Below are 19733 nucleotides of genomic sequence, written 5' to 3'. Positions count from 1 at the left end.
AGACAAAGAACGAAGTTGGAAGACTTGGTCCTATTAAGACCTATTGTAAAGCGACCATAATTCAGCAACGGTGATTAGGTAGTGTGGGATTGCCATTAGAATAGGCATAGCCCAGTGGGATAAAACAGGGTTCAGAAACAGACCCACTTAATTCACAACAAAGGAACGTAAGCAAGACAGTAGAGGAAAGGATGGTTTCGTCAATAAACGATGCCGAACTGGATATCCACGAGGAAAAACATAAATCTTGACCCCTGCCTCGTAGCATCCACAAATACTAATTCATGACAAACTGTATTCCTAATGAGATAAAGCTTCCAGAAGAAAGCCCAGGAGAATATCTTCATGACTTTCAGAGAAGCAAAGATTTCTTAAACAGGACATGAAAGTCATTAATCTTTAAAAACAAAAAACAAACACAAAAACAGGCTGATAAATTGCACTTCATCAATATGAAGAACTTCTGTTCATCAAGAGAAACCAATTAAGTGAATGAAAACACAGGCTGCAGCCCCGGTCAGGTCGCTCGGTTGGTTGGAGCATCATCCTGATGCTCCAAGGTTGCGGGTTCGGTGCCCGGTCAGGGCACAAACAGGAATCAACCAATGACGTAAAAATAAGTGGAGCAACTAATCAATGTTTCTCTCTCTCTCTCTCTCAGCCACTAAAAAAAAAAAGAAAGCAAGCTCTTTCTGCTCACCGAGGCGCCGGGGCAGCCTCCCCAGCAGACGCAGGGGTGCAGGTCCGTGTGAAGACTGACTGGCAAGAGCATCACCCTTGAGGCTGAGTCCAGTGACCCCACTGAGAGTGTCAGAGCTAAAATCCAAGACAAGGAGGGCCCCCCGCCTGACCGGTGGCGCCTGATTTTCGCAGGCAGGCAGCTAGCGGACGGCCGCACCCCCTCAGACTACAGTATTCAGAAGGCGTCCACCCTGCGCTTGGTGCCCCCCTGTGCTGTCAACTGCGGCAAGGAGAAGGGTGCCCACGCCAACAACCTGCGCCCCGAGACGGTTAAATGTGGCCCCGCCACCACCTCCTCGGCCCACAGGGCCGCCTTCTGCCCGGCCTCTGTGATCCTGGGGCCTCATAAAGTCTCTCTTGTCGACTGCAGCAGTAAGAAAATAAAAGAAAGAAAGAAAACGCAAGCTGCGGGCTGGGAGACGTTTCTATTACACATCAGGATAGGAGTCATAGCCAGGATATAAAAGGAACCTTTACAAATCAGTAAGGAAAAGATGAGCATCTTGATGAAAAGCGGGCAAAAGGAGCCGTGTCCCTGCCCAGCCGCGAGGGGGTCCTGGTCACGTCCGGCTCAGCAGACGGCCCCTAAGACCCACTGAGGCAGGCACCAGCACCCCAGGGCCCTAGGGCACCAGTCAGCGGGTGGCCCGGCCTCCGTTTGCCTTCAGTAACACTGGTGCCCAGGGTCCCTGCAGAGGACGGCCAGCGTGCCCGCGGTCCTGGCCGGAGGAGGCCTTTCTCTGGGCCGCGGCCTGTCAGCAGCCACCGCTGAAGACCGGGCGGCAGGCAGCCCTCCCGTCCCCTCCCGTCCCCTCCCCTCCTCTCCTTGCTCAGCGCCCCGCCCCCACCGCCTGACAAGCAAAATTGTGGCTGGTGATATAATATGACTAATAACGGGGAAGCAGCGAGAATACCCGGAGGCCAGAGATAAAATAAAACGGCGATGACAGTCGCTGCGGCCGCTGAAAGATACATTTACGGTGTTCCTTTCCAGCGCGGCGTGGGCCGGGCGGGGGGGGGGGGGGGTGCTCCAGGGACGCCCGTGTCCTGCTCAGCAAAGCCCTCTGCGCTGGGACAGCTCCGGGGGCTGGGGGCTGGGCAGGATGGGGGCCTCCTCGGAGGGGCCTGGAGCCCGGGGCACGGGGTGGGGGGGCGGGAAATCAAACCCGGGAAGTGACTACCGGTCCCTCTACCAAGAAACAGAGCAGAGGGCGGCCTGGGGCCTGTCCTCTAACACAGCGTCCAGTGCTCATGTCCAGGTGCCTTCTATTTTCTTTTTTCACTAACCTGTGTTTATGGTGGTAAAACATACGTAAGAAATTTACCGCGTTGGCCATTCTTGAGTACAGTTCAGGGGCATTAAGCACACTCACCACCCCCCATCTCCAGAACTTTCTCACCTTCCCAATGGAAACCCTGTCCCCATGACACACTCACGCCCCACCCCCCGTCTCCCGTGACCACCCCTCTATTTTGTCCCTGTGACTGCGACTCTTCTAAGTACCACAGAGAAGTGGACTCGCGCAGGATTTCTCCTCCTGGGACTGGCCGATGTCGCCGAGCCCGGTGCCCTCCAGGTTCACCCGGGCAGTCGCGGGCGCCGGCTTCCTTCCTGATTAAGGCGGAATAAAGATCCATCGCGGGGGGGCCACAGCGTTTATCATCCGTCAGTGGGCACCTGGGCGGCCTCCACTGTTGGGCGATGGTGTCGGGTGATTTCTGTTATAATACTCTCTTCATCTTTTGTAAAATTATAATTTATGCCTCATTTTAAATAAAGATAGATGACTTCCCTTAAAAAAAACATGCTTGAGAACGGCATAGACTTAAAAATTTGGAGACCAGAAGCAAGGTGGGAGGTAAAATTAAAAGTTAAATGTCAGGTATGATTCAATTGGACATTAAATTTAGATTTGAGCTTCCCAGCAGCCAAAGTAACGTCTAGTTTGGTCCCACATCTTTTGCCAAACCAGGATCCTCTGTGCACTTAACCTATTGTCCTCTCGGAAGTAAAGCCCCTCAGCAGTCCAGTCAGGGGTTGGCAAGCTCCAGGATCGCCGCCCGCTGACCTCTGACCTTCACCCTGAACCAAGGGCCACCTTGTCCCCTTCACATCCCTCGCTGCCTAAGGTGTTCGTACCTCCGGCTTCTGGGTGGGGCTGCAGTAGCTCCCAGGCATCCTGACTGTGACCGTGCCTCAGACCCCGGAGAGAACGCACAGCTGTGTGGACCACGGCGGGGAGGGGAAGGGAAGTTGAGGCTGGCCTTCCCGAAATGTCTCCGAAACCCAACTAGGGAATGGCCGAAGCCCCAAGGGAACCCCCTGATCTCCAGCCTCAGGGAATGAAACGTCTCTTTGGCCACCCCGGCAGGGCCTGGGTTCCAAGCAGCGGCCTCGGCTTTGACCCAGCAGAGCCCAGGGACAGCAGCCAGGGCTGCGGGCTCTCCAGCGGGGCCGTTCCTGTGGTCACACTGAGCGCAGAAGACCCGGCGCTGGTGGCTCCTCCAGGCCTGGGCCTGGCGACTGCCCCGGGGAGTGGGCGTCAGGCTCCCTGCACCTAATAACCACCTTCTCTGGGCTAGTTACCTGCAAGCAATTAATTAAGCAATTATCGAGCCTGGGCGGGGAAGAGCGACCATCAAGGCGTCATGACAGGCCGAGGGACGAGGAGAGGAAAACATTCCTCTCTCATTTCTAAACCCCGCCTGGCCGCACAGGGCAACATCCAGGGGTGGGGTGAGCCCAGCGAGGCATGCATTTACCATTTTGAAACCTAAATTGCAGCTGTTTATCATTATTACCTCTTCTCCCCCCAAAAGCGGGTGGTATGAACACAATATGGCAGCATGGAACTTGAAGGGGGTTAATAAACCCATCCAGTCTGTCCAACTCTCGTCTGACAGTTCAGAGAGGAAGAGTTTAGATTCTGATCAAACGAATTTGGATTCCATCTCTGTCTCTCAAAAAATCATGCAACTTTGGGCAGTTGAGTTCCTCCGAACCCGGTTTGCCCATCTCCGCTTTGGGCATGACCGCGCCCACCTCCCTGGGTTGCCAGGGGAAACAAAGCACCTCCTGCCAGGTGCCCAGGCTCGGCGCCCACGGGTGCTCTTCCCTGCCGGAGCGCAGCGGTATTGCTCCCAGCAGCCTCTGGAGGGGGCGCCCAGCAGCTTGAGCTCTGACTTGCCCAGCAGGGCTGGACGTGGGTGTGGTGAGTGCTTGAGCCTCACTTCTCAGAGGGTGGGCACTGGGAGCAGAAACGGTGTGGGCGGGAAGCTTTTCCAAGATACACAGCAGGCTCTGCCCAGAAACCTTGGAGGGGGCAGGAGAATCTTTGAGAAGACCTAGGGGGACATCCCCAGGCGCTTTGCTAGCAGGGAGCCCCCTCTCTTTTTAAAAGTTTTTCAGAGAGGAAGGGGAAGAGACAGAAACAGCGACATCAACACTGATCGCCTGCCTCCTGCATGCCCCCTGCTGGGGATGGAGCCCAAAACCCGGGCATGGGCCCTGACTGGGAATCGAACCAGGACCTCCTGGTGCATAGGTCAAAGCTCAACCACTGAGCAACACCGTCCAGGTGGGGAAACCCCCCTTTTTTGAAGGACTCCCACACACAGGCCATAGGGAGAATCACAAGGCTGTTTATTTTTCCACCTATGGTAAGAGGAGACGGATGCAGGGAGCAGAGAAAACCCTGCCATTCCCCTGGTGAACATACTGGGGCCACACAGACTGGACAGGCTGTGTCTTTACAACGGGGTTTTCCTGTTTCAACAGAACAGCAATTTACTTCTGAGTATCCCTGGAGGCATTATGTCATGCTGCTTCTGGGCAGGATTTATCATATCTGCTAGACTACGGCAGCTGTGTCCCTGGAACTGGGCAAACACAACCTGATTGGCAAAAAGTACCTGATGTTAAATTTCATACAATCAGGGCAAAAATGGGTCTTTTCTTGGCATTATGAGTAACTGCCCCCTGAAAAATGTCCTTTCTTTCCTTGGTCCTTAGCAATGCCTTGCCCACAGGCAGCAAAATGTGTTTGCATTTAAAAAGTTGAGTAATTGGACTCATTGCAACACCAAAATACATCAGATGGACTTATTCACCTGGCCCAGCTTAATACATGTCAGCCTAACACTACAAATATATAAAATCAAGAAATGTCTGGGTGGTACAAACAGGGACAGGGGGCACAGTTGTTGGCAGCAATGACTTGGCCTGGAGATGCAGACTTGGCTGCGCCACAGACCAGCCCTCAGAACCAGTACTCAGAGACAAAGATGTGGACATTGACGATATTTCGGTGGGACACCACGCCCCTGACCACGTAGTTCATCTCTAGCTTCAGGACAGCGTGAAATGGGCCCACGATGGGCCGCACTTGGCGCACAACACCTGGGGAGAGAGCAGAAGGTGTTTTGGAAGTTAGCAGGGGCTGTGGTAACACAGATGTGGGAAAGGATTTTCTCTCGAGGAAGTTCAGAACTAGAAAGGGCCTCAGACCTCAACTCCCACTTTGTGCCAGATGCTCAAGTCCCCTGCACAGCATCTCCAAGTAGTCAGCCCTGGGCTCTACTTCCACCTCCAGGGACGAGTGGCAGTGAGCTCACACCAGCCTTTCTATCGCCATGCGCAGCTTGAACTGTGTGGAATCTGTGTGGCGGGCTTGGGAGTCAGACAGCTCTGGGGCAACGCCAGCCCCTGCTCTCTCTCACCTCTCTGATAGGGGATTTAAAAGCCTAGAAAGGGCCTGGCATGGGGAGGATGCCTAGTAGATACCCATCCCTTCCCTCCTGCCACTGTGCCCAGTTCTGACCCTTGGGAAGAAACAAAGCAGGAGGGAGTCTCTTCCCTGTCATAGTGAGGATTCCAAGGGGGCCCTGGAATCCTCTTATCCAAGCACAGAAGTCCCGATTCCCCATGGGACGTACCCCTGAATCCCTTGCTCCCCACACCTCCCCAAACCTGTGCCTTCCTGGCCAGCTTGTCTTCAGGTCAGGCCCTGCTCGCTCCACCTCACCTATGAGGCACCCAAAGGCCCATGAAGAGAACTCTCCTGCAGTCTGGAATGAGACAGATGGGGCTGGGGCGATGGACTGTGCCCTTTCTGGGCCGCAGGCTCCTCAGCGAGCAAGTGATGCCACGTGACCCTGTGCTTGTGGACTGCGTGATCCAGACATCCTGGCAGCGTCTGCCAAGGGTGTGAGCCCCGGTGTGGGGGCACCTCTCCACCAGACCTGCACATGCACGCACGCATCCCTCAACGGGCACCAGCCGCTGGTCTGACACAGAAAACAAACAGAATCCAGGGTCCTGCTCTCAAAGCCCAGGGGGGACTTGGTAAGTATCACGGTCCGACAGGTATTTGTACACTGTCCAGCGGGGGTGAGAATGGAGGTGAGGGCGGCCGGGGTGGTAGGAGAGGCTCTCTGGCCGGCAGGCTGATCCCCAGGGCCAGGCGCAGAGCAGGTGCCACCAGCAGCTGTTGACATTGAGGCACGTACAGCCTCCAAGGTCCCTTTTCCATCCCTTTTGCTCTAATAGTGGGACCTGCCCCAAGTCACTGAGGGTGTGTGGAATCGCCCAACAGCCTGCTCTCTGGTGGGAGCATGTGACCGTTTCTGTGGCTGGTGTCAAGGCCCCAACGTGCAGTCACCGCAGGCAGGCTGAGCGATGTTCCACCCTAGCTCCCCACACCCTGGTGACGCTCCCCAAGAGCAAGCTCGGAACTGCGGCTCAGCCCCCAGGTTAGCGCTGCCGGGTTGCCACTCCGGGCTGGTTTCCCCACACAGCCCCACTGCAGACTTAGGACGTGTGCTCGTGGTGGCATCACCAGGCCCTTGGCACCCGCCGGGCACGCAGCAAAGCCGAGGGGAGGCTGCAGGGCTGCGAAGGCCGCAGCAAGAGCAGCTGGTTCCCAGCGGGAACACCAAGTTCATGCTCGGAGGGGAATCTGGGTGCGCCCCCCCCCCCCCCTTCACTCCCTGGGCTTAGGTTTCGAAAGTGAAATGCCCAGCAGCCCGGTGGAATTCCAGGCTACTCTAAGCAAACAAGGGCTTTGGCTGATGGAGAGATATGCAGGCTGTGGTGGGCTGTCAGCACCCTCTCCCCGCCTGACCCCGCGATGACACTCCCGCTCTGTCCTGTGTGAACCCCCAGGAGCATCTTCAGCTCCTGCCTGAGACGTGGGCTTGTCACCACCCTTGGTTTGCCAGTGGCCCCTGCTGACCGGGCCCCTCCCTGGGCACAGTCTGGGCCAGGGTCGGTGTGGGTGCCCCAGTGGCCTCTTGTGGGGCAGCCTCATGCTCCCCAGCCCCCCCTCCCCGTGTCCCCACCAGCACTACCTCCTCTCCCCAGGTCTGAGGCCAAGAATGGCGCCCACCAGCCTCAGGGCAGAAAGGGCTGTGACTATGACTCCAGTGCTCAGAGGGGCCGAGGGGACTTGAAGAGGCCACAGGCTGGGCGAGCGTGAGAACTATGTCAGGGCAGAGGAGCGATGGAGGTGTAGGGAACACTCCTGCAAGTTACAATCAGATATATGCTTATTTCTATATGTTATTATGTTTAATACATCATGTAATTAATCTAGCATATGTAAATATGTAGTAATTATAACTATAAGATATATATTATAACTATATAATATAAATGTATTTTTAATATATAATATTTTAAATTTATATAAACATTCCTATGTATATATGTTTATATAAATGTTTATATAAATTTATACTAATATGTCCTCTATATTTATATAAAATTATACATTATAAATTTATATCTAAAATATCACAATAGAAAATAGTTACACACACACGCATTTAAATGAACATTCCTTGCTGCCTGCGGGAGCTGCAAGGCATCAGCAGTTCAAACCCACAGGCGTTTCTGGGCATGTCTCCGTGAGCCAGGCCCTGGGCTGAGGGTGGAGGGAAGGTGACGAGGGAGCTGGGTTCAGCCTGGGGACAGAGGGGAGGACGTGCGAGTGCAGCGAGCCCGCCGGGAAGGGGGACAGCAGCCGGACCCCAGAGTTCCTCAGCCTTTCTGAGTCTCTTCTGGGAAACGGACTCAAAACAGCAACCTTCAAAGTCAGAAGCACAGGAGACCACGTCCCGGCCGCGCCCCGACGGAGCCCAGGCCCTCCCCCGACCGCACTTCTTTCTTCAGCTTCCCCACCCGCCCGCGCAGGCGCCCACCCCGTAGAGGGAGGCTTAGGGAACATTCTAGAGGAACCGACCTTAGATGGGAGCTTGGAGACTAAGTCAAAGCCTGGGAAGCGGGAAGGACCTGTGCAAACCCCCGAAGTACGAGGGGTCCGGCCAGTGCTGGGAACAGTGTCAGCCCCGGGGAGACGGGCAGATGAGGCTAGGAGGCGGGCAAGGGCTGCTCAGGGGGCCTCGCCCCTCCCAGAGCCAGGAACCTGGGTCCGCAGCCTCCTGGCCGCTCCCCGGCCCCCCGCCCCTCGCTCCTCGCCCCTAGACCAGTACCGGGGCAGAACCTCCGCCAACCTTCCCAGCGCGGGCAACAGGGCAGAGACAGGAGGGCATGCTGCCCACCTGGGTGTCACAGGCATTAGGCATCCTCCCCTGGGGGGCCCAGTTCCCTCCACCCGCTCGATGCCATAGACGGGAAGTCGGCACCCGCCATGCGCCAGGCACTGGGGACCAGCTGGACGGCTTCTGTCCCGTCTGTGAAGCCTCCCCGGCGCCACCTCGTGTAGCCTGGTCCCTGGCCTCCCTCGGCCGTAACCACGCCTGCCCCTTGCAGGAAACCTTCATCGGCTCCCACTTCAGGGCCGCGTCGGCACCACTCACCTGTCCCCAGCCCCGGCCCAGGGCCTGGGCAGGACACAGCAGGAACTCTGTCATCGTTTTTATTATTATTTGTAACCCTCACCTGAGGTTATTTTTCCCATTGCTTATCAGAAAGTGGAAGGGGGAGAGAGAGACATCGACTGGTCGCCTCCCTCCCGCACACGCCCCGACCAGGGCCCGGGATGGAGCCTGCAACCAAGGCACCTGCCCTCGGCCGGGATCAAACCCAGGACCCTCCCGCCCGCAGGCCGACGCTCTAACCACCGAGATGCCCGGCTAGGGCCCCGTCATGACTGCCGAGCGGGACGAAGGCAGAGGGAGAGGGAAGGAGAGAGGGAAGGAGGGGCACAGTCCCCGAGGCCCCCACTCGCGGAAGGAGGATGCAACTTTGTCCCGAAGGACCGGGGAGCCCCTGAAGCCTCTGAGCGAGGGCAGTTTTTTCCAGAATGACCATTCCAGCAGCAACATGCAGGACAGAAGGGGACAAGTCGGTCACGCTGGCCTAGTCCCAGCGACCTGCTGGGCGTTTACCTCCCCAGCTTCCCAGGGCCCCAGGAAAAAAAAAAAAGGCCTCGGTGCTGGGTTCAGCTGTGTTAATCTTGCAAAGCCCCATCCTTGGCATTTCTGCTCCGGGTCTCAGACACCGCTGGTATTCCTCGGCGTGTCTGTGCCTCTTGAAGATATAATTAAGCCTTTTTTTCCCCTTTGAAAAATGCAGGCCCCCTCGGGCACTTCGTGTCTCGTCTCTGCTCGGTAAATTGCATGATGTGGGGGGGATCCGGGAGCCTGCAGAGGGAGCACCGGGCCCGGTGGGGGGGCTCTGTCGCCTCCCGGGGTCTGTGGCTGGGGTTCTGGGCCCTGGAAGCCGTCCCCAAGCTTCTGCTGCTGAGGCGGCCGCTCGACCATCCAGCAGTTGTTTGAAAGGATGGGAATCGGCCGCCGGGCCCTTTGCGACACGAGGCGCCGATCTCTACGGAGACCGGGAGTCGCAGCCTGGGCTTCCTGGGTCGGTTCCCCGCCGACCCCCGTGTGTGTGAGCTTGGAGGAGTCACCGTCTATTCTGAAGTTCAGCCTCCACCTCACAAACCCCGTGATTCTGACGGAGTGTGATGGCCTGAGCAGAGCTGTCAGAGTATTTTAACCAAGAAGGCGGTGATTCGGGAGACCACACGCCGTCCCACGCCGGTGGAAATTAACGGCTTTCTCAAAGGCAGAGATCTGAGCAAAGCCACAGATCATCATAAAAGGATCAGAAGCTGCCCGGCTGGTGTGGCTCAGTGGTTGAGCATCGACCTAGGAACCAGGAGATCGAGGTTCGATTCCCGGTCAGGGCACATGCCCGGGTTTGGGGCTTGATCCCCAGCAGGGGATGTGCAGGAGGCAGCTGATCCATGACTCTCTCATCATTGATGTTTCTCTCTCTCTCCCTCTCCCTTTCTCTCTGAAATTAAAAATTTAAGAAAATCAGAAGCTACCGCTACCTGAAACCAGGTTAAAGTCGTGTTTTTTTTGGCTATCACCAGTCTCCCCATGTGATGTTACGGCTAGAGGCCAACGGCACCGTCTCTCTTGGTCACTCCTGTATTTCTGGTTCTTGGAACACAGTAGGTCCTTGGTCCTACTACGCACCTGACACATAGGAGTCACTCAACACAACCAGCTGTTTAATGAATGAATGAAGTAAAGATCAAAGCATTAAGCACAATTTATAAGGTTGAAAATTATCACTGGAAATGAAAGGGTTGGGGAAGGATGGACAACAGCCAAAGCCCAGTGAGTTTTCAGGTGTTGACCACCCGGGGGAGCCAGGCCTCACCGTCCGGCCTCGGCGGCTGCCATGCAAAAGCCACGTGCAGGGAGGAAGGCGAGCTGTGGGCCTGTGTGGACACGATGCTGGAACAGAGGACCCGGGAGCTCAGAGGAGACCCACGTGGTCTCGCGAAACTCAAACGCGACGGGCAACGGGGAAGGAGGGAAGCACCACCCGATCCCAGCGAACTTTCCTTGATAGAAGCAAGGATCCCCGCAGGCTCGGAGTCACAGCACAGACCACAGGCAAAGGGGAAAACCAGGAACCCTTTCAGTCCTTGCCAAGCAAAAAGCTCGAGTAGGGATGGACTGGGAAAGGGGCACAGCACGGGGACCGGATGGAAGTCGACGGGCCTCACGCGCCCACTGCGACATTTCGTCTCCACGCAGTCCGAGGAGGAAGACAACCCTTCCTTTCCCCGAGGGGGTAGGGGGGAGGCTCAGAGCTGATGGCCAGGCCACGGGGCTCACAGGGGCACGGAGTCCGCCCAGAAGGGCCCGACCCCAAAGCCCGGCTCTCCACCCCACTGTGCCTTCTCCCTCCTCCTGTCAGGGCGACGGGATGTGGGGGAAACTTCCAGAACACACTGCCCTTGGCAGAGTCGCAAATACAGGGCAAGGGTGGCAGAAAGGACTGCTGGAGTCATCACACGGGCAATTGGCAGCGCAGGAACCGGGTTCCCGAGACCCCGTCTTCGCTTCTCGCCCAGCAAACGCCCAGGCAGGAGCTGGAGGGAAGGGGGACAGGTGTCTGGGCTACATATTTAAAATACCAACTGTCACTCAACAAGTCCCGGCAAAGCTCATCACTGGCGTTTCTCGATTATTATAAATGTGCTCCCTGCACGGTCTCCCGTGAGGGAAACCAGACGGGGAGCTGAGTGGGCGTCAGCCCCGGAGTCTGTGTGTCCCCCTGAGCACAAACATAAAGTGTCAGCTTTGCACAAAACTCGCCTTCTCCGCAACCGACCGGCAACAGCGGCTCTACGGCGCTTTGCTATCACAAAGCCCACCCCCTCCTGGTCTCCTTTCCCCTACGTCCAGCTCCACCTCGCCGTCGGGTTCGCGGAGGAAGAACCCCATGGAGCCCGCAAACCAGCCCTCGAACCCAGTGCTTGGGCCTCTGCCCCTCCACCAAGCCCTCTGGCCTCGCAGAGGAAGGGGCCTGGGCCGTGGTCTGGAAGGAAGACACCGTCTGATGCACCCAGTTGACCAAAAATGTGACTTCAAGGGGAGATGAGAAACCCTGTCCTCTCCCTGGGTGCGTCTCCCCTGCCTGCGTCAGCACCCACCCACCCTCCCCGCCCCAGACCCAAGCTCATCAGCCCACTCAAATCCCTCCAGATGCCCCCATGTGGGCAACTCACACACCAGCCACCCTCCTCCCAGCCCCCGAGAACGTGGAGTCACCTCAGCAGGCCGCTGGCCTCCAGCCCTACAAGCGCAACCCTGCTGAGGCTGACAGACGGACGGACAGATTCTGTTTGCAGGAGTTTCTAGAACCTCTGCGCTCCACTCCCCACCCTGCCTCAGGTCAGGCCCCGTGGGCCCTACCTGAAGGCTTCCAGAGCCTTCCTCCTGGCCAGCCACGCGCCCGCACCCCGGGCCAGAGCCCACTTTCTAGAGCTTAAATCTGACCGTGGGGTCTGCTGGCTCGGCTTAAAACTCTCCTCACCTGCCCCAGCCCCTTGGCTCACGGCAGGGGAGGCGCACCTTGATTTTGGCCCATCTGTCCAGTCCTGCCTGGTGACTGTGCCAGGAGCTAGGGTGGCAAACATTGACCAGCGCTGGTCTGGGTCCTCGGGGAGCTCCCGGCTCCTGGGAGGCAGACGTAGGTGACGCGGTCAAGGTAGGCAATGGTCTCAGGAGAGCTATCGAGAAACGCTCACCTGGACGGGCGCCGGGCACCCGTGGGAGCTTCACCAAGGAGTTGGTCTCGGGCTGACCTCTGAAGGTGGCCCGGCAAGAACAGACTGTGGGAGGGGCTCAGAAACGCAGACACAGGAACTTCCACACTGGGCTGGACCTCAGAGCGTAGGCCTCTGCCCTGGCCAAGGTCACGGCAGTGGGAACCCCACATCGAGCCCCGGCCTGCTGGGTGTGTGCCCGAGTCGCGCCACCAGAGCCTACAACCTCCTCCGTGCCTCGGTTTCCTCACCGGGAGAGCAGGCGCAGTCACCCACAGGGTTGCTCTGAGGAGCACATATAACAAGCGGGAAGAGTAGCTGCCACACAGCAAAGGGCACTGAACCGTTAGCTGTAAACCTGACGACTGATCGTCAGGGGCCCGATACCTGGGGTCTCCGCCTGGACCACAGACTGATCCCGGCAGAATCATCAGGAAACACCGGCATCCAGGCCACGGGAAGCGCGCTGTGCCAGAGGGTACCAGAGGGTGCCAGCGGGTGCCAAGGCGTCTGGGTCCTCTCTGTCTTTATGGCCATCAGAAGATTCATATCATCAGACTTTTTCCAATTTTGCACAACATGCCTCGACTCCCGTTTGGCTAAAACATTTGTTTTGAAAAGAGTAATTTACGAATGCGCCTGGTGATATCAAAGGCTTTTAAAAGGTGCCTAACAGCAGCGGGAGGGTCACAAATCACCCGGCTGGACACAGGCTCCAGAGAGGGGCTGCTCCCCAGCAAGGCCTCAGACTCCAGCCCAACCAGGGAGCTGCCCGGGGTCACCAGCTGTGTGACTGGGGTGAACCTCTAAGAATTCCTGCATCTATGAAATTGGGGGGCAACGGCAATCTTCACATGGCTTGGGAGGGACAATAGCTGCCGTTTCAGGGTCGTTAGGTGTCCGCACCGCCAGGGGCCTGCCACCTTCCACCCCATCTCTGCTCCATGGGCCCCTGCACAGGGAGCTCGAGAGGTGTTTACCCTCCTCTCATCCCCCCTCGAGGTCCTCCCCCCAATATCAGCAACACCCCAGCCTCCAGGTGAAGTCGGGCCACAGCCCATCCCGGGCCTGCAGGCAACGGGCTGTCACCCAGGGAAACCGCTTGGCTGCTGGCCAGGGTGCAGCCCCAGGGTGACGGGGCCGCGCCTCCCGGGGGAGAGCGCGCCTAATCCCCGGGATCTGCCGTGAAAGCCGGGACATGAGCCATCACTCAGCGCCCCGCAGGGGCGGCCGCGCTGTTGTTTTTAGGTGGAATTTCTGAATCTCCCTCGTAATGTGTACTGATCCCCGGCCAAGCCTCTCCAGTGAGGCTGCAGAGCGGGGTCAGCAGCGCAGGTTTAACCCCTTAAGGGGTAATGATTTTAAGGAGGTGACCTGGGCCCTGCGAGCTGGGACGCCTGACGGTGCCTTGACGCCAGGTGGCCGGGCGAGCAGGCCCTTCGCTTTGACGGAGGCCTTGTGTGGCCAGGGGCAGAGGACAGCGAGGCTGGCACCTTCACTCAGGCTCTCGTCCCGGGTCACTGTGTGCAGCTGAGCAGGCTGTGTGCCCCACGGACGGGGCTGCGGGCGGTGCCCCCTGGGTGTCCCAGCGCTCAGCATCCTCAGCTGCACACAGCGGCCCTGCCACCCATCACTTCTCTCTCCCCGGAGACATTAACAGGGAAGGGCCCGCCCTGAGGAACAGGCAAGCTCCGCTGCAGGAGCTCGGGGTCCTAGGAAGCGAGGGGGCAGCTTTTTTACCACCTTTTTTCCCTTAATCTTCACACAAGGATATATTTTTCCATTGCTTTTCAGAGAGCGTCAAGAGGAGGGGGAGAGAAACATCGATGTGAGAGAGACGCATTGCTTGGTTGCCTCCCAAACATGCCCCAACCAGGGCTGGGGATGGGGCCTGCAACCGAGGTACGTGCCCTTGGCCGGAATCGAACCCAGGACCCTTCAGTCTGTGGTCGGACGCCCTAACCACTGAGACAAACTGGCCAGGGCAAGTAGGAGTAGGCAGCTTTTTAAAAGCAGGCTCCGTGGCTTGGGCATACAGCTGCTCACGAGCACCCAGCGAGGGGCTTGGCCTGGGGTGGAAACCCAGGGTGTTCTTGTTGACTGGCTGAGATAATTCAGGAATGAAGGGACTGGAGAGGCATGGCCTCCACCATCCTGCTCCGAGCTCGGCCCGACTGGCCAGCCCAGGCCACAGGATGTAACTACGGAATAGCTCTCAGGTAGCTGGAGTCGCCTTGGGGTGAACAGTCTGGCTCTGTCCCCTGTGCTTCCCCCTGGCCTGAGTGATGATCCCAGTAGGCTCACAGATAACATTTGGAGTTATTTCAAAAATGCATAGTTTAGGTACCTTTAAGAGGGGGTGGGAGGGACCCTATGAGGGTGTTGCACTCTGTTCAAGCTTAGAGGCCCCCACATCCTGCTTCAGCACAGACAGCCTGGGAAGTGGGAACCGTCGGGTCCCTTTTCGGGGAAAAGGTCTGGGTTCCTATTGGTATCGACATCCTGCACACCTACTGTGCACCAGGCTCTGCTAGGAGCATCCACGTAATCGGTTCACCTAATTACATTCATCGGCATCTGTAATTAGGGCACATCCCTCCTAACCCTAACACGGATACCATCTCTCAGGGGAGCCCTAACACCTCATGACCCTCCATCCATTCAGACCTCCCGGAGCGCAGGACTGGCCACTGGGGCCCAGGCCGGGGCTGAGGACAGGAACTCTCTGGTTTCTCAGGGGACCCAGGGGCCCTCACAGCCACCTGGGGAGCCACCAAGACTGGACTTAGACCTTGTACACCTGCCTGCCAACTGCAGCTCTGACTTGCTGGCCGTGGGACCCCAGGCTGGCCCTTCAGTTTTTTCCTCTATTAACAGGAAGGTCCGCCAAGGGGGAACTGTCCCACGAGGCCCCTCAAGGATCTAAGTGGAGAGCCTGTGAACAGGGAAGAGTGAATACCCAGCACATAGTAGGTGCTCAAGAGCATTGTGGAATGGGTGAGCCAATTAAGTGATGAGTCCTGGTGCCCCTTGACCACTGTGACTCCCCACAGCCCCGAGGCCGCCCCCTCCAAGCTCGGCCACAAGGGAGCCAGTGTGGCCACGTTAGCTCCGTGCAGACTTTCTCCACTAGCTAACCCCACGGGAGGGAGTGGCAATGCTTCCAGAGACCGAGCAGCTGCCGAGACCACTCCTCACAGTGAGTGAGATCGACACGAAACCTAGGTTTGTCTATTTGCAGGACCCCTGAAGCTGTAACAGGCACATCACAGTTTAAGTGAGGAGACCGGTGAAAATCTCAGGAGGCTCAAAGCTAACACCTCGGCTGCCTCCAACGCCGACTTGTTCTCCGGGGCTCATCCTTGTTTTAATAAGAGCAGCGCCTTCCTGTGAATTACGCAAAGACTAAAGAAACAAAACCAGCCGCTCTATGGGGAAAGGAGAGTTAGCAAAGCCTCTATTTCTGTTTTCGTTGGGGCTGGTGGTGCTAAGCAACTGAAGTCTCAGGGCTGCTCTTGTTTTAATTGTTTACAAGGGACATCCTCCGATACAGTCGGGTTTTATGAATCTCAGCTCACGCCGGCGGCCAGACACGGCGGCCTCCTCTCCAGAACAGGACGGTGAGGGCCTCGGGAGGGCCACTCGCAGAGTCGCGGCTCCTTTACACGGTGATGGGTCTTTCCTGCCAGGGAGGTGCCCGGGCCTCAGGCTGCCTGGCCTCAGGAAATAGGTGATGGCTACTGTCGGTCCCCGCCCGTCCATGCCGTGCTCACGCTCCACGCGGCAGACGTCACAACACTCACGGCGGGTCCTCGATCTCGTGTCACGTCTACAACAGGAGGGTCTGCCTCTCAAGAAGCTAAGTTGACCCCGTTGGGCATCACACTGGCCTGGGACCCAGTGGCCAATACTCAAAATTAACTACTGGGTCCAAAAAGCTGCTTAAACTGAGCACCCTAGTTCTTGGCTTTGGCAGGCTTAATTTTTTTATTAATTTCAGAGAGAGGAAGGGAGTGGAAGAGAAACATCAATGACGACATTGACTGGCTGCCTCCCACGCGCCCCCTACTGGGGATGGAGCCCGCAACCCTGGCATGCGCCCTGGTTTTCAAACCAGTGACCTCCTGGTTCATAGGTCAACTCTCAACCACTGAGCCACGCTGGCCAGGCAGCTCTGGCAGGTTTTAACAGAAATTTTGGCAAAGCTTCAGTATAGACAGATCTTTCCACCCTCCTTAGAAAATGAGTTAAATAGCTGTGGTGAGCAGGCAGGGTGGCGGACGGTTGAGATCCAGTGCCAGCTGGGGTGGCCCCCCGTTGCCGGTGGCCAATCATACACAGCCTGGGCCCATTGCAACCAGGGCTCCCCTCATGAGTCACCCCTTCTCCAAGCACACCCATTACAGCGGGTGCCCTGCAGAGCGAAGGGCCCAGAGCTGGGCACAGGAGGCTCTGTAGCGGCCCAAGCACACCTCGGGCGTTCACAGAGCGTTTTCGCACAGGTTGAAAACTCATTTTTCACTGACAGCTGGTTAGGGAGGAATGTGCCAGGACAGCCGTCCAGGGCTCCACAGAGGCAGCAGGCCCAGCCCTGCTCCAGAGCCACCTGATCCCCGCGAAGGCCCAGTTTTCAGAGAACACATTAGGGGAAGCCCGGCGCTTGTTAGGTACTCAGTCAACTTGGGGACCTTCCCTTGCTATTCAGGGGAGAGTGAACACAGCAGCCTCCGGGTCCCAGCGGCCTGTGCCCTATTTTTTTCTGGAACACCCGAACTCTCATCTCAGCAACTTTGCCCGGCTGCAGGCTCCAGCTCTGGGTGTCTGGGAAAGACCAGGGCCCTAGGCCCACTCTGCCCCCAGCACTGAGTGGTCTCAGGCAAGCCTCCTGCCCTCTCTGGCTCTTGCTCCCTCACCCATTAATGGGGATACCCCCGCCCCCCCATGTCAGAGTTGTGGTAAAAAACACCTGCTCCTGGCACTCAGTCGCTCCTTTACCTACGGTGAGACTCAGCTTAGACCTCACCTCTTCCAGGAAGCCTTCCTGACCCCTGTGCCCGGTGTCCACATGGGGCGTGACCTAGAGCAGGAGGTGTTCAGCCAACACCTGTAATAGGTGTCCCTTCCTGGGTACTGCAGGCAGCGTGGGGCTTCACGCTGGTTCCAAACTCTCTCTCCCCGCTTCCCCTACATAAAGGATTTCTGTCTAAGGTGTTATCTGAAGTGAGAACTGCACTCCTGAAAACAAGCTCCCAAGCATCCCAAGCAACCCAGGCATGCGGTGTTTCAGTCGCTCAGTCTCAGGAAGTAACTGCCTCAGTTCCTGCTCTGCTCAAGGGAGACAATCTCGTCCGTCCGTCCCTGGAGGTATGTGTGAGGACAGAGCAGGATGCTGGGTGAATGAGCTGGGCCATGGTTCCCAGCTCTCCTGCCGGGCTTGAGCCCAGGGCAGAACCAATGATAGCAGGCGGACAAGGCCCGGGGCTGTGGCACCACACTGTGCCCAGGGCCGGCCAGTGCCAGCCAGCTACCCCCAGAGGCCCAGAAGCTCCTGGGCACACAGAAGGGGAGGGGCAAGGAGGTGGGGGGCAAGGAAACCGAGGAAGAGACCACAGGCAGAGAAATAAGGCAGCAATCAGCGGGTATAGAGACTAGAGCCCATCCCGAAACACAGCCTGGGCCCCACTGCAGGGAGACCTTGCCCCTCTAGCCTTGGTCCATCCACCCGGGAGGTAACATTGGCGAACTCCATGAGCCCAACGAGATGGGGCGTTCTGCAAACAGACGGAGAAGCGGAAGAGGCAAGGCCCAGGCAGGAGGCAGGACCACAGGCAGGATGAATTCCCAAGGGCCACGGGGGCTCTCCCTCCTGTAGCACCAGCCCAGAATTCCAAAGACCAGGGCACGCGTGACCAAGCACTAAGGGACAACCGCTCTGCCCCATCCACATTCCATTCCCAGGGAGCGGGGGTGGCACTGGTGGTCGCCTCTCATGCCCGTGGCCCTGTTCCATGCCCCACTCTGCCCCCCAGTCTCTATGAGAAGACCAGTGAACCCCCTTGCCTCTCTGGGCCTCAGTTTCCCCCCTTACAATAGAAGGGTTTGGCAGAAGTGGTCTCCGGGAGCCTCCAACATGCCAGGATTTTCTGCCCCAGTGGATGGGAAGCCAAGAAACAGAGCCTCCCAGGTTGGTTCTGTTTAGAGTATGGAGGCTGCTAGAAAAACGTGCGGGGCCATCCTGGATCTGAGCCCGGCCAGCTGCTGCCAAACCTCCTGGCTTGGGTCACCCCAGGGAGGATTAGGCTGGGAGCCCACCCCCAGGAGAGCCCTCGTAGGCCGCGGAGACCTGTCGCGTCTCCCTGTGCACGCCTGCTTCGGGATTGTGTGCTCGTGATCTCTCCCTGCTGGAATGCAAAGCCCCTGGGGCAGGGGCTGCATGGTATTTACCCGTCTCTGTATCTACCATGCCCGGCCCAGGGCCCAGCACAGGGGGCTCAGGAAGGTTCTGACTCCAGCTCCTAAGGTCCCCAGTGCTGTGAATTACCCCAGAGAAGCCATGCCCCGGCCACACCTGCAGGCCCAGTATCAAGCCCAGGGCTCGCTCGAGGTGGGCGTCTGCGTGTCGTCAGGATGCTCACGCTCCACCCCTGCGCACACACACACACACACACGCGTGTGGCACAAACCCTGACCCTATTTCCTCCTGCCTGTTTTCGTCTCCAGGTGCCTAAAGGTCCCTTAAGGGCCTCTGTCTAACAAGGGGGGAAACTGAGGCCAGAGCGGGCCATGGCCCCGGGGCAGCGGCACGTTTCATGACTGCCAACAACCACACTGCATGCCCTCCCCCGGGTATCCCAGCGAGGGCTAATGTAGCATTAGTTGTAATTAACTAATTATTCCTCCTGCCAACCAGCGGAGGAGGCTGGGGGTGGGGAGCCCCCCAATGACTCATCCGTGTTTACAACATGCAAACCCATTTAAGAGCTTGTAAAGTTGCTATAAATGGCCTTTTGGCAACAGGGGAATAACGATTCCCTGTCTCCAGCTGCCAGTCTAACAATGGTTGGGTTGGGGCTTCAGGGACCAGGGTTCGAAGATCCAACAGCGCCACCTGGGGGCCATGTTCCAAAATGCTCTGCTGGGGCCGGCCACAGGGACGCCGGCTCCGGTCCACACCCCAGAATCCAGGGCCTCAAAGCCCACCCTCCCTGCCCCCTCCCCCTCTCCCGTTCACAATGGGGAAACTGAGGTACAGGGGAGGACAGGACCTAGTCTTTAGTTGCTTAGCTGCTTTGAAAACGTTCAGGGCCTAAGCCTGAAATAGCAGCTGCAATAGTTATGCCGAGGGAGCTTAAATTCTGTAAAATGCGAGTTTGGGGGAGACACTGTGAACCAAATTCCCAGACTCACATGGTGCCCTTTCCCCTCCCTCTTCACCTGAGACCTCTGCTCAGCTGCCAC

At 57.6% G+C, this 19733-nt stretch overlaps 1 protein-coding gene across 2 annotated transcripts in view; it reads right to left on the bottom strand.

Moving 5' to 3' along the window:
• Positions 1–4367: 4367 nt before the first annotated feature.
• FBLN1 (fibulin 1) overlaps positions 4368–19733 on the bottom strand; it is a 67521-nt gene continuing 52155 nt past the window's right edge. For both annotated transcript variants that reach the window (XM_081130066.1, XM_081130068.1), the window contains one exon: positions 4368–5140. In XM_081130066.1, coding sequence (XP_080986192.1) covers positions 5001–5140 — 140 coding nt within the window. In that variant the 3' untranslated portion in view covers positions 4368–5000. The remainder of the gene's footprint in view (positions 5141–19733) is intronic.

This window comes from Miniopterus schreibersii, assembly GCF_964146895.1.
Source record: "Miniopterus schreibersii genome assembly, chromosome: 2".
In the NCBI taxonomy this organism is placed as follows: domain Eukaryota; kingdom Metazoa; phylum Chordata; class Mammalia; order Chiroptera; family Miniopteridae; genus Miniopterus; species Miniopterus schreibersii.
Note: the sequence above shows the minus strand (reverse complement) of the source record. Positions and strands in the feature narration are given on the sequence as shown.